The sequence below is a fragment of the Lathyrus oleraceus genome, chromosome 7 (assembly GCF_024323335.1).
Source record: "Lathyrus oleraceus cultivar Zhongwan6 chromosome 7, CAAS_Psat_ZW6_1.0, whole genome shotgun sequence".
Taxonomy (NCBI): domain Eukaryota; kingdom Viridiplantae; phylum Streptophyta; class Magnoliopsida; order Fabales; family Fabaceae; genus Lathyrus; species Lathyrus oleraceus.
This window is the reverse complement of record NC_066585.1, coordinates 266,805,354-266,818,966: the sequence shown is the minus strand read 5'-3', so window position 1 is coordinate 266,818,966 and position 13,613 is coordinate 266,805,354. Positions and strand designations below refer to the sequence as shown.

The 13,613-nt window shown below is 30.4% G+C and overlaps 1 protein-coding gene across 1 annotated transcript; it reads left to right on the top strand.

The window, feature by feature from the left end:
• Window positions 1-3,124: 3,124 nt before the first annotated feature.
• LOC127106577 (actin-depolymerizing factor 5) lies at window positions 3,125-4,460 on the top strand. The gene is made up of 3 exons (XM_051043858.1): window positions 3,125-3,256; window positions 3,355-3,614; window positions 3,963-4,460. Exons 1-3 carry the CDS (start codon window positions 3,236-3,238, stop codon window positions 4,111-4,113), a joined length of 432 nt encoding a protein of 143 aa, XP_050899815.1. The 5' UTR covers window positions 3,125-3,235; the 3' UTR covers window positions 4,114-4,460.
• Window positions 4,461-13,613: the final 9,153 nt, after the last annotated feature.

Below are 13,613 nucleotides of genomic sequence, written 5' to 3'. Positions count from 1 at the left end.
ATCTCTCTGAGTCTTAATGTGCATCTTAGCATTAGGAAGCATAAAAATATTTTGAAATGATTATGAAAAACTTTCATGCATTAAAAACAGGTTTTTATAGGAAAAATAATCTATGCATCGACATATACGTGTTATAGGTCGAAACATATAAGAAAAAGTTTCTTATGAGTCGACACATACGAGCTACATGTCGACACATGTAAGTCATTTTTAAAGCATGTGGCTTCTGTTTGACGTGCCGACTGTATGTGACGATACATGACCTATACATGTTAACACATGACTTATACAGGTCAACATATGCATCAAATGTGTCGATAAATGACTTACATAGGTCGACACATGCAACCCATTTTTCCAAAATTTTCATGATTTTTTCAAATCTTTAGAATTCATTTTTTGTCTCGTTTTGATATTATAAAAGGGGGAGAAGCATATGCAAGATGAAGTTGGGATGCATACATTCATAGGGTTCCTTCATAAAGACACGAAACACATCATCTCAAGTTTTGCCATCATCAAAAAGGGGGAGTATGTGAGTGCAATTTTTTGCTAGATGTATTTTGTATGATGTCAAAACTAGGATACTTTAGTATTTATGTATTGGATGGTATTTCTCTGAGTCTTAATGTGCATCTTAGCATTAGGAAGCATAAAAATATTTTGAAATGATTATGAAAAAGTTTCATGCATTAAAAATAGGTTTTTATAGGAAAAATATTTTATGCATCGACATATACGTGTTATAGGTCGAAACATATAAGAAAAAGTTTCTTATGAGTCGATACATACGAGCTACAGGTCGACACATGTAAGTCATTTTTAAAGCATGTGGCTTCTGTTTGATGTGTCGACTGTATGTGACGATACATGACCTATACATGTTAACACATGACTTATACATGTCGACATATGCATCAAATGTGTCGACAAATGACTTACATAGGTCGACACATGCAACCCATTTTTCCAAAATTTTCATGATTTTTTCAAATCTTTTGCATTCATTTTTCCTCCAACTTGCATACATATAAAAACTTCATACATGCATCATTTCAAGATGTGATTTTGATAAAATGACAAACGAAATCGAGATTTTAAAGAGTGCTCATTATCTTCAACTTATATTTTATGCATACACACAAACAAACTACACATAATCATTCTTTGTTTTGGTGTCATCTAAAATTAGTGTTGATAACGTCCAATTTAGGTTGTTTAATTGTAAATTGGATTGAGATCTTTGAGGGTTTCAGATAAGATAACCAAGTTGGGGTTTTCCTTCAAGATCAATTAGGTATTTGAAGGTTTTGGAAAGGATTACGCAATTTGGATCTGATCAAGTAAAAGCTTTGAAGAACGAGGATTTCTTGCAAAGGAGTAGCGTGAGACAGTGGATCAACTTGATAAATCTTGCGTTACAACAATTCGCAATTTGGATTCTATCGAGTGAAATCTTTGAATAACTAAGGGTTCTTGCAAAGGAGTAGCGTGAGACGGTGGACCAATTGGTATTGTTGGGTGACTTGATCAAGCTCGGATCAAGGGAAGAGAAAGTGTTAGAATCAACATCAAACATAGGGTTTGTAGGGTTGGATTGCTACATTTCTCTTGTATTCTACTTTTGGAAAGTAAGGTTAATTTTCATTATCTCAATTCGAGTTCAAATTAAGGGCATACGTACCTATAGCGAGGTCGGTTGGGGAACTGCCTAAACAAATCATTGTATACTCTCTCTCTCTCTCTCTCTCTCTCTCTCTCTCTCTCTATATATATATATATATATATATATATATATATATATATATATATATATATATATATATATATATATATATATATATATATATATATATATATATATATATATATATATATTACTTTTCATTTGCAAATTGTTGAATTCATTGATTGTGCGATCAATACGTTTGGCTAAACTTTTTGATAACCTTTGAAAGAGGTTTTGTTAAGTTGATCACAATCTATTAGGTTCTGGTTGGATTTGCAAATCAACAAAACCATACAAAATTCTAAACGAAATCGAATGCACACAATGTGTTTGATAATTTGTCTCAATAGCATTTTTGTGTATTTTGTCATTGAGAATAGTCTCTACTTTTAGAGTTGCATTCAAGTGATTGTGATTAAAAGTAATTTTGGTCAAATTTGTTATTATTATCATAACTTGATTCTACAACGCATATCCGAGCTTTCTAATAGCGGACTGGTTTAGACGATTCGATTCGGGTCACTTCTGCTAGCCGTTAAATTTTTCAAAACAATTTTCGCAAAGTGTTTTTAACTTGTGATTTATTCATTCCCCTCTAGATCGTTGTCTATCGTCTAACAACATATGCATGATTAAGTGGTAAGAGTATAATGTTATTATTTTTAAATGTTAAGTTTGAATCTCTTCGAAGATATAGATGTAAAATAATTATTAATAAAATTTTAATTCTTAAAAAAGATTTAAAATAATCTATTTGAATTGAATCATATTATTTTAAATTAATCCATACTTTACTTTTCTAGATACATAATTAATCATTTTTAAACACCTATTATTATAATTATAAAAATTATAATGTATAATCTATATATACAATTTTCAAAAAGAAGTAATTTTGTAAAAAAAATTATATATTTACCATATTAATTAAACTAAATTAACATATATTTTTAAAAAGAAATAATTAAATAATTAATTAGAATCCAATATGTGATATGTAATTAATTATACAAATAATCTTTTATATAGTAAATAATATATCTCAATAAATATAATTCAATAACTATATATTATTATAATAATAAATTTTATACTCAAATCATCCGTCAAACTTTTGACCACTTATTTAAAAGATTCAAACCATTTAACAATAAAACCACGGCGGTCTTAAAACTGTGTTCCAATATACATTTATTATGAATAAATAAATAAATTAAATATTTTAAAAATAATAATTTTAATAAATTAATTAATAAAATATAAAAACAATAAATAAAATGTATGTAAATAAATAAATCAAATTCAATGTAAATATATAAAAAGTCAACAAGTATTTAAATCTATGGATAAAATGGTAAATACAAAAAAAACCAATGGCAATTTCATCTAGACTCTATTTATATATAGAATAGACATGAGTCCCATTCCTTTAAATTTGTGTCAACCTTTATAAAAATAAAGACAGAGAAAGTAAGAAAGAAGAAAAAAAAAAGTAAGCAGATAACAATGGCGATGGCTTTCAAAATGGTACTTGTTTACTCCATCTTTGATGAATTTGTGATAAAAGTGTCCAATTTAGTTTTGTTATCATCATGTTTATTGTAAATTGTTATGAATCTGAACAGGCTACTACTGGGATGTGGGTAACTGAAGAGTGCAAGAGCTCTTTCATGGAGATGAAGTGGAAAAAGGTGCATAGATACATAGTTTTCAAGATCGATGAAAGGTCGAGGCTTGTGACCGTCGATAAGGTTGGTGGTCCTGGAGAAAACTATGATGATCTTGCTGCTTCTTTGCCTAACGATGATTGTAGATATGCTGTTTTTGATTTCGATTTTGTCACGGTTGATAACTGCCGCAAAAGCAAGATCTTCTTCATTGCATGGTATAGTTCTAACTTCTCATCAATCTCAACCGTTAGATTAATCCAATAATTATTTTACCACAATGTCCTTTTGTCTAATCCAACTTCAGAGTTGGATTCCACAACGTTTCAAAGACGATCTAAGTTTATGTTTAGATCGACGGTGAATTTGACTGATTTTGAGTCAGACACTGAAATTTCAGTGTCTGACTGAGTTTATCGAATTCACCGTCAATCTAATGAATTTGACTGATTTGAATTTCAGTGTCTTGCTGAGTTTATTGAATTCACCGTCAATCTAATGACCAAATTTTAGGTGCAATTATTGTAAGATGAGAATGAATATAAATGTGAGTGATTTTTTTTCAGGTCACCAACTGCATCAAGGATAAGAGCAAAGATGCTATACGCAACATCAAAGGATGGGTTGAGAAGAGCTTTAGATGGAATCTCATATGAAGTTCAAGCAACTGATCCAACTGAGATGGGATTTGATGTAATTCAAGACAGAGCCAAATAGATTCCCCATTTAATCATGTGCCAAACTAATCATCTTACTTTTGTTATAATTATAATAATGATGATAATTATAAATCAAGTAACTCCAATCCAATGACTCTATGACATTGTTCTCTTTTTATGGTATAGTTTTTTCTTTTAATTAAATGTGGAATTTTGGCACCATTTTGTGATGTAAGTGGGGTATCTAATCTTGAATGTTTGTTTAGTCATAATAATAATTTATTGTATATGGCTGTCGGGTGTATGATAAGTTAAGGGCAACAAACCTTTGGTTGTATTACTTTTTTATGAGAGAAATGGATTAGCTCAACTTTTTCTTATGTGGAAAGTTGATGCGTTACCTTATATTTCATTTACTCTTTTCTTTTTTCTTTTTTCTTTTCTATATTCCTATTATTCTTAACAATTATGGTTTTCATAACTTTGGTTACCTGGTTTTGATAACTTGGCCCATTGAATCAGGTGGTTAATGCGGTTAAGTTAAGGTCAAATTAATTGAAAGTAATTATTAACTAAGCGTTACTACTGGTACTTGTTAGAATTCATTTTGAACTTGGAGGTAAGAACTAAAAAGATAAGATAAGCATTTTTATGTTTCCAAAGTATTTTTTATAGTATCTCTCCATCTCAAATTAAGTATTTGACCATCTCAAATTAAGTATTTGAGTATTTTACATAGAAAAATGTGATAAAAGAAAGAAAAAGAATATAAATTTTATCAAATTATTTATTGGTGTATTCTAATGATCATAGTAAATTAAGAGTGATGTTGATATATAATTTATTAAAATATGATATTTATTTTGGGATAGATATACTTTTTCCGATTTTATATATAAATAATTTTATGAAAAATCTTACCCTTTTAGAAAAATATCTAACTGTACTTAAATTTTATATTTTTTCTAACTTTATTCCTATTTTTTCTTTTAAAAAAATTTAAAACATAGAAATGTGCACAAAAATATGGTATGTTTGAAATAATAATATTGAATATAATAAATATATTTGACTTTTATTTATATTTAAAATCATTAAAAAAGATTATTGTTGTTTTATATTTGAGATCGGAGGGAGAATTATTTAACTCTTTTTTGGGTTTTTATGGTTAGGAGTAAATTGTGGATAAAAGTTAAAGTAAAGTGTGAGGCTTAAAAGTATAAACTAAAGTGGCATTTTCTTGTGCCTTTTTTCCTTTTGTTCGTTTAGAGAGCTCAAAATTGAGAAATGTACACTGCCGTGTGGTAATTTTGTAGGATTTTAAAATGATTTATTTTCCTTTTTCGGTGCATGTACGTCATCATGAAATTTGTGTACAACACATTTTGGAAGCTTTTGTAAACCTTAATTATATAGGTGGAATTATTTGTAAAAAAAAAACAACAAAGCGATTATTAAAATGGACAGTTTTTTGTATATATGTTTTTTTAACCATTTTTACATTTTTCAAATGTATTAAAAAATATAATTATTATTTTATTAAAAAATTACAAAAGATTTTATAAAAATTGTATTTAAATGATTGAATAAATAATAATAATAATAATAATAATAATAATAATAATAAATATTTAAGAGTATATTATAAAAATAAAATTTATAATTTGTTAGTGTTGTAAAACGATTTATAATTTAATACAAAAAAATTTCAATAATAAAAAATAGAGGGAATATTTCATTATTTTACTCCCTTTAATTATATTTATAAAAGAAAAATTAAATTCATTGAATGTATAATGTATTTGATCTATATATTATTCAGATACATTAATTATTTTATTTGATTTATCTAATAAATAATTCTTTTATAGATAAGATCAAAGAGAATATAATTTAATTTTTTTAGCTATGTATAAAAATTTGTGTCTGGCTAAGACATTAAGAGCTCTCTTTAAAATTTTAATGTATATTTTAAATTTCAATGCAATGAACACATTTATTTTTATAAAATCTTATTTTTAATTTTTTAGGTTATGTTTTAATCGAACGAAATAAAGTGTTTGAAAATAAAGTGAACCACTACTACAATAGTGCACTTCTACAAACCGTGTGATAACACCTTTTTGAAAGCAGTTATCCTATTCATACACCATTTTTTACACCAAATTCATACACCGTATATACTGTTTATCGTATTTATACGGTGAATAATATTTTTTTAAAATGAAAAAATAATAATTATGAATAGTGTATGATAAGTACATGAATAGTGTCTTTAAAGTAATGAAATAAAGTTGGTTAATGAAATGTAAAAAATTGGTTAATAAAATGACGAAGTTGATTAATACATGTTCAGCTATTAAAAATAATTTTTACTAGTACGCCAAAGTTGGTTAATAAAAAATAAAAAATTGGTTAATAAAATTATGAAGTTGGTTAATAAACGTTCAGTTGTCCAAATAAATTTTGAATAGTCATCAAAATTGGTTAATACAATGTAAAAAGTTGGTTAATCAAATTATAAAATTGGTTAATCACACAATTTTATATCAATATCATTTAATTTAAAAATTAAAAAAATAATAAAATCTTTTTTTAATATTTTTTTTAAATATATATTATTATAATATTTCATTGTTCACCGTATTAGTGAACAGGGAAATACGGATTTAGGTGTAGGTTTTGGTGTAGGAATTTCATTTCTCCTTTAAAAAATCCAATATAGAAGAAATTGAGAGTAGCTATATTAAAATGCATTTCATTTCATTTTCTCTTCCTTTTTTGTCCTCTAATTCAGATTGAATAGCTAACAGCTATTTTGCTCCATTTCATTATGAAATATCCAAATTATAGAATGTCATTTGTATTCCTCTCTCTGTTTCATTCATTTCAAACTATTTAAATAAAACCTTAAAGTGAATCTCATCCTAAATGGTAGGAAAGCATCTTATCTTATGAAAATTCGAAATTATTTCTTTGATTTTAAAAATGTATTTTCTGACACATCTTTGGTCTTACCAAATCACGTTCAGTTTTATTTCATCCCATATTTCTTCCGTATTTATTTCGGAGATGCATCTTCGGAATCATTTCATGTACATCCCATCATTCTTTCCTAGAACACATTTTTTTCCACATAAATGATCTGGAGATGCATCTATGAGGACATAAAGTAATCTTTGTTTTTGTAGAAAAATTCAATGCATTATAAGTCATTGGTTTCTATGATGTAGAGAAGATTACGTAGAATCCTATAATAAGTATCCACTTATTATAGTATATGAAACTATTATATATACAGTAATCATATTGTAGTTCACAATCATCTTAATCATCCAAGAGTTTGCTACAGTTGTGTTTCTTCTCATTCCTATACTCAACTCTCAAATTTTACTTGTGTTATTGTTATTATTATTTTATATTATTCTGATACCCAACAGTGGTATCAGAGCCTTTGGTATTGGTCCATATTCCGCTGCAAATATTATTCACGGTGAAATTGTGCAAGCCGGTTTAATTGAAATTACCATGACGGCAAAATTTGAGATTGAGAAGTTCAATGGGAGTAATTTCTCCCTATGGAAACTAAAGATAAAGGCAATCCTGAGAAAGGATAATTGTTTAGCAGTAATTGAAGATAGAGCTGAGGGATTATCTGACGAAAAATGGAATGAGATGGATAGCAACGCTGTTGCCAATTTGCACTTAGCATTGGCAGATTCAGTTTTGTCTAGCGTTGCCGAAAAGAAAACTGCAAAGGAGATTTTGGATGTTCTCATCAAATTGTATGAGGTCAAGTCACTTCACAATAGAATTTTCTTAAAGAGAAGACTATACACTCTTCGAATGAGTGAATCCACATCTGTGACAAATCACATCAACACTCTAAATACAATGTTTGCTCAACTTACATCGACAAATTTTAGCATAGCAGAAAATGAACGTGCAAAACTACTACTTCAGAGCTTACCAGATTCATATGATCAACTTGTCGTCAACTTAACAAATAATAATGTTACAGACCGTCTATACTTTGATATTGTTGTCGGAGTTATTCTTGAGGAAGAGTCCAGGCGTATAAATAAGGAAGACCGTCAAGAAAACTCAAAACAAGTAGAAGCTTTGACAATGACAAGAGGCAGATTAGTGGAACGTGGCCCCAGTGGGAGCCAAAATCATGGTAGATCAAAATCTCGAAGTAAGATGAATGTGAGATGCTACAATTGTAGCAAGAAAGGGCACTTGAAAAGAGATTGTTGGTTTAAGAAGAATGGTGAGAAGTCTTCTGAGGCAAGTTCATCTCAAGGATGTATTGCCAATACCTCTGATAATGGAAAGATTCTATATAGCGGAGCAACAAATAATTCCAAAGGTAGTAAACAGCTCACTAATGTTTGGATAATTGATTCAGGAGCAACATGGCACATGACTCCTCGACGAGATTGGTTTTACACTTATCAACCTATCTCAGAAGGATCAATGTTCATGGGAAATGATTACGCCTTAAAAATTGTTGGTGTAGGTACTGTCAAAATAAAAATGTATGATGGTACAATTCGCACAATTCAAGAGGTACGACATGTGAAAGGTTTGAAGAAAAATTTATTGTCTATTGGACAATTAGATGATCTCGATTGCAAGACCCATGTTGAAGGTGGGATCTTGAAGGTGGTGAGAGGTGCTCTAGTAGTGATGAAGGCAGAGAAGCTATCTGCAAATCTATACATTCTTATGGGAGAGACATTGCAAGAAGGTGATGTGTCAATTGCATCAACTAGTAAAGAAAACTCAACGACAATGTGGCATCGCAGACTAGGCCACATGTCAGAACGAGGCTTGAAAGTTCTTGCAGAACGTGATCTCTTACCCGGGCTCAAATCAGTAAGTCTACCTTTCTGTGAGCATTGTGTGGTAAGCAAACAAAATAGGTTGAAGTTTGATAGACCAACTACTAAGAGCAAACACATACTTGACTTGATTCATTATGATGTATGGGAGTCACCACAAATGTCCCTAGGAGGAGCAAAATATTTTGTATCATTCATTGATGATTACTCCAGAAGATTGTGGGTATACCCAATCAAGAAGAAGTCAGATGTGTTTTCAATATTCAAGCAATTCAAAGCACTAATTGAGCTTGAAACTGGAAAGAAGATTAAGTGCTTGAGGACAGACAATGGAGGAGAATATACAGACGATGATTTTTTTGTCATTTTGCAAGGAAGAGGGTATAATGAGACAATTTACAGTTGCTCATACGCCTCAGCAGAATGGTGTAGCAGAGCGGATGAATAGAACTCTCCTAGAAAGGACTAGAGCTATGTTGCGAACTGCAGGATTAGTTAAGTCGCTCTGGGCAGAAGTCGTGAAAACTGCCTGTTATGTGATAAATAGATCGCCATCAAGTGCAATTGGTTTAAAGACTCCGATGGAGATGTGGAAAGGAAAGTCAGCTGAGTATTCTACTCTACATGTGGTTGGATGTCTTGTGTACGTGATGTACAACTCCCAAGAAAGAACTAAGCTAGATCCAAAATCTAGGAAATGCATATTCTTGGGCTATGTTGACGGTGTCAAGGGGTATCGCCTGTGGGATCCCACTTCCCACAAGGTTATTGTCAGCAGAGATGTAATCTTTGCAGAGAATGAACTACAAAGGGAGCAGGAAAATGATAGCACTTCTAAAGATATCACTACTGTTCATATAGATGGAAAGTTTGTTGAAGATGATTCTTTTGAAGCAGAACCAGAGCACGAGGTACAAGAACCAGAGGAACCCGATGGTGTTGAAGTTCGATGATCAACACGTCAGAAAAGGAAACCAGATTGGCAGTCAGACTATGTTATGGCAAGCCATGATGCATATTGTCTTCTAACCGAAGATGGAGAACCATCAACCTTTCAAGAGGCTGTGAGTTGCTCAAATGATTCTTTATGGATGGCAGCAATGCAGGAAGAAATGGAAGCCTTACATAGAAATAAGACATGGGATCTTGTTGTACTTCCAGAAGGTCGGAAAGTCATCGGCAACAAATGAGTCTATAAGATTAAGCGTGATGGTAATGATCAAGTGGAAAGATATCGTGCAAGATTGGTGGTTAAAGGATATGCTCAAAAGGAAGGAATTGATTTCAATGAAATATTTTCTCCGGTGGTTAGACTTACCACTATCAGGGTAGTGTTAGCTATGTGTGCTGCTTATGATTTACATCTTGAACAATTGGATGTAAAGACTGCTTTTCTTCGATGGAGAACTTGAAGAAGAAATATATATGCTCCAACCAGAAGGTTTTGAAGAAAAAGGAAAAGAAAACTTGGTTTGCAGGTTGACCAAATCTCTGTACGGTTTAAAGCAGGCGCCGAGGTGTTGGTACAAGAGATTTTATTCTTTCATTATTAGCCTTGGATACAACATGTTAAGCTCAGATCATTGTACATATTACAAGAGGTTTGAGGAAAATGTTTTCATCATTTTGTTGTTGTATGTGGATGACATGTTGGTGGTAGGCCCCAACAAAGATCAAGTCCAAGAATTGAAGGCACAATTGGCTAGGGAGTTCGATATGAAGGACTTGGGGCCAGCAAACAAGATTTTAGGGATGCAAATTCACCGAGATAGAAAAGATAGGAAGATTTGACTTTCTCAAAGAAATTATCTACGAAAAGTTTTTTGGCGCTTCAACATGCAAGACTGTAAGTCAATATCTACCCCAATTCCTATCAATTATAAATTATCCTCAAGTATGAATCCTAGCAATGAAGCGGAGAGGATTCAAATGTCTCGAGTACCCTATGCATCAGCGGTGGGAAGCCTTATGTATGCCATGATATGTACAAGGCCAGATATTGCACAAGCAGTGGAAGTGGTCAGTCGATTTATGGCGGATCCTGGTAAAGAGCATTGGGATGCTGTTAAGAGAATCCTAAGATATATAAAAGGAACCTCAGATGTTGCATTATGTTTTAGAGGATTGGAGTTTTGTGTCAGAGGATATGTTGATTCAGATTATGCAGGTGATCTTGACAAAAGAAAATCTACTACTGGCTATGTGTTTACAATTGCAGGAGGAGCGGTAAGCTGGTTATCCAAATTGCAAACTGTTGTAGCTCTATCTACTACAGAAGCTGAATATATGGAAGCTACCCAAACATGCAAGGAAGTTATATGGATTCAAAGGTTATTGGAAGAGCTAGGACATAAACAACCAAAAATTATTGTATATTGTGACAGTCAGAGTGCTTTGCATATTGCAAGAAATCCAGCTTTTCATTCCAGGACAAAGCATATAGGAGTTCAATACCATTTTGTCCGTGAAGTAGTAGAGGAAGGGAGTGTGGACATGCAGAAGATTCACACTAAAGACAACCTAGCAGATGTTATGACAAAGTCAATCAACGCTGACAAGTTTTATTGGTGCAAGTCCTCATATGGTATATCTAAAACGTAGCAACAGAAAGAAATTTTGAAAGCAAACAAAATTACTTTAAGTGGGAGATTGTGAGGACATAAAGTAATCTTTGTTTTTGTAGAAAAATTCAATGCATTATAAGTCATTGGTTTCTATGATGTAGAGAAGATTACGTAGAATCCTATAATAAGTATCAACTTATTATAGTATATGAAACTATTATATATACAATAATCATATTGTAGTTCACAATCATCTTAATCATCCAAGAGTTTGCTACAATTGTGTTTCTTCTCATTCCTATACTCAACTCTCAAATTTTACTTGTGTTATTGTTATTATTATTTTATATTATTCTGATACCCAACAGCATCTCCATATTCACACCAAACAAAATTTAGAGATATATCTTCGAAACTACACCTTACCGTAATTTTTTACTTTATTTTAGAGATGTTGAGATAAAATTGACTATATATCATTGTCATACTACCATTTTCAACTTTATATAAATTATACCATTTCTGAATAATATAAAAATGGCATATAGTCAATTAATAAATCTAGAATTCAAAATGTAATTAAAATAAAATAGAATAAAAAAACTTGTGCTTCTAATACAAATACTATTAACTATTGAATAGGATGAACTTAGGTCCACCTGTTCCTACATTGCCTTTTGTATTGTCGTGCCTCCCCATTATGGCATCTAGAACGTCTCTCACCTCAGAGTCATCCGAAAATAGTCATTTGTTTATACTCGTCTGCTCAATCTCAATGATACGGAGACATGTAGACAACATATCAAAAGCACGATCCGCCATAGCCTACTCATCCTTTAGTATCTCCTTATGAGTTGTCTCGTATAGAAAGACGAAGGCGGAAATGCATGAGCCCCAGAAGTTAACGTCCCCGCATCAGCGGAGCTAGAAATGACTGGTTCCTGTGAAGACCAAATTTTTTTCCTTCAAACTGATGCATGTTGCGAAACCATGTTTTGCCTCAATATATCTTGGCTATCAGTCATTAATGGATATAAGTAAACCACACAAGAATAATACTTATGAAACAAAATGAGATCAAGTCAATATATATATATATATATATATATATATATATATATATATATATATATATATATATATATATATATATATATATATATATATATATATATATATATATATAATATATATATATATATATATATATATATATATATATATATATATATATATATATATATATATATTATATATATATATATATATATTATATATATATATATATATATATATATATATATATATATATATATATATATATATATATTATATATATATATATATATATATATATATATATATATATATATATATATATATATATATATATATATATATATATATATATACAAAATTAACTTGCAGTTAAATAGTGTGCTTTTTATAAATTTATTTCAGTTTGTTCTCTTTTATATATGAGACTTTGATTTTTTTCTAATACAAATGAAAATATACATATAGAAAGATACCAAAAAAAATGAAAATATTTAATTATCTAAATATCTCTAGTCGTTGATAATAGCGCAATTCGTAATTTTTTATTCATCTTTTATACCCTATTTAAATGTAATAAACATCTCAAGAAGTTATATGCATAACATAAGCCTATAAATTTTCGGTATAGATACTAGATGAGTCTCACTTTCTAAAATTAGCAGTGATGTATTTTTCGCTGGTTAAGACTGAAGAACCAAATTTACGTACATAAATGGTTTGGCTTGTTCTGAATTGTACACTTCTGGTTGGTAGATGGAGTTGGGCTGATGAGTTAAACATACAGTTCGTCTCATGACAGCTGGGCTTTAGCTGACCCTTTTATGTCGTTTTTGTGTTGTTGAGAATACATCAGCTTGACTATTGAATTTGAAGCTTATCATCAACACAGCCCCACCTCAGCTACTCTATTTTTATTTGCTAATTATTCTTGCTCAATAATGGTTTTACCACATGCTTTTTTAATCATTTGATGAGCATCATAATCAAATCATTACTATCAATTTAGTTGTTAAGCTGCTTAAAGCCAAATAAATTAAACATAATTGATTCTACTCTCTGCAAAAGCTGATGCAGATTGTCACTGAAAA

What these genes read in the sequence shown, in the direction of transcription:
- LOC127106577 (XM_051043858.1), top strand. Translation starts at nt 3,236, where the DNA reads ATGGCGATGGCTTTCAAAATG. An exon ending in TGGCGATGGCTTTCAAAATG is followed by an intron (nt 3,257 to 3,354) that starts GTACTTGTTTAC and finishes GAATCTGAACAG; the next exon opens with GCTACTACTGGGATGTGGGT. An exon ending in AAGATCTTCTTCATTGCATG is followed by an intron (nt 3,615 to 3,962) that starts GTATAGTTCTAA and finishes ATTTTTTTTCAG; the next exon opens with GTCACCAACTGCATCAAGGA.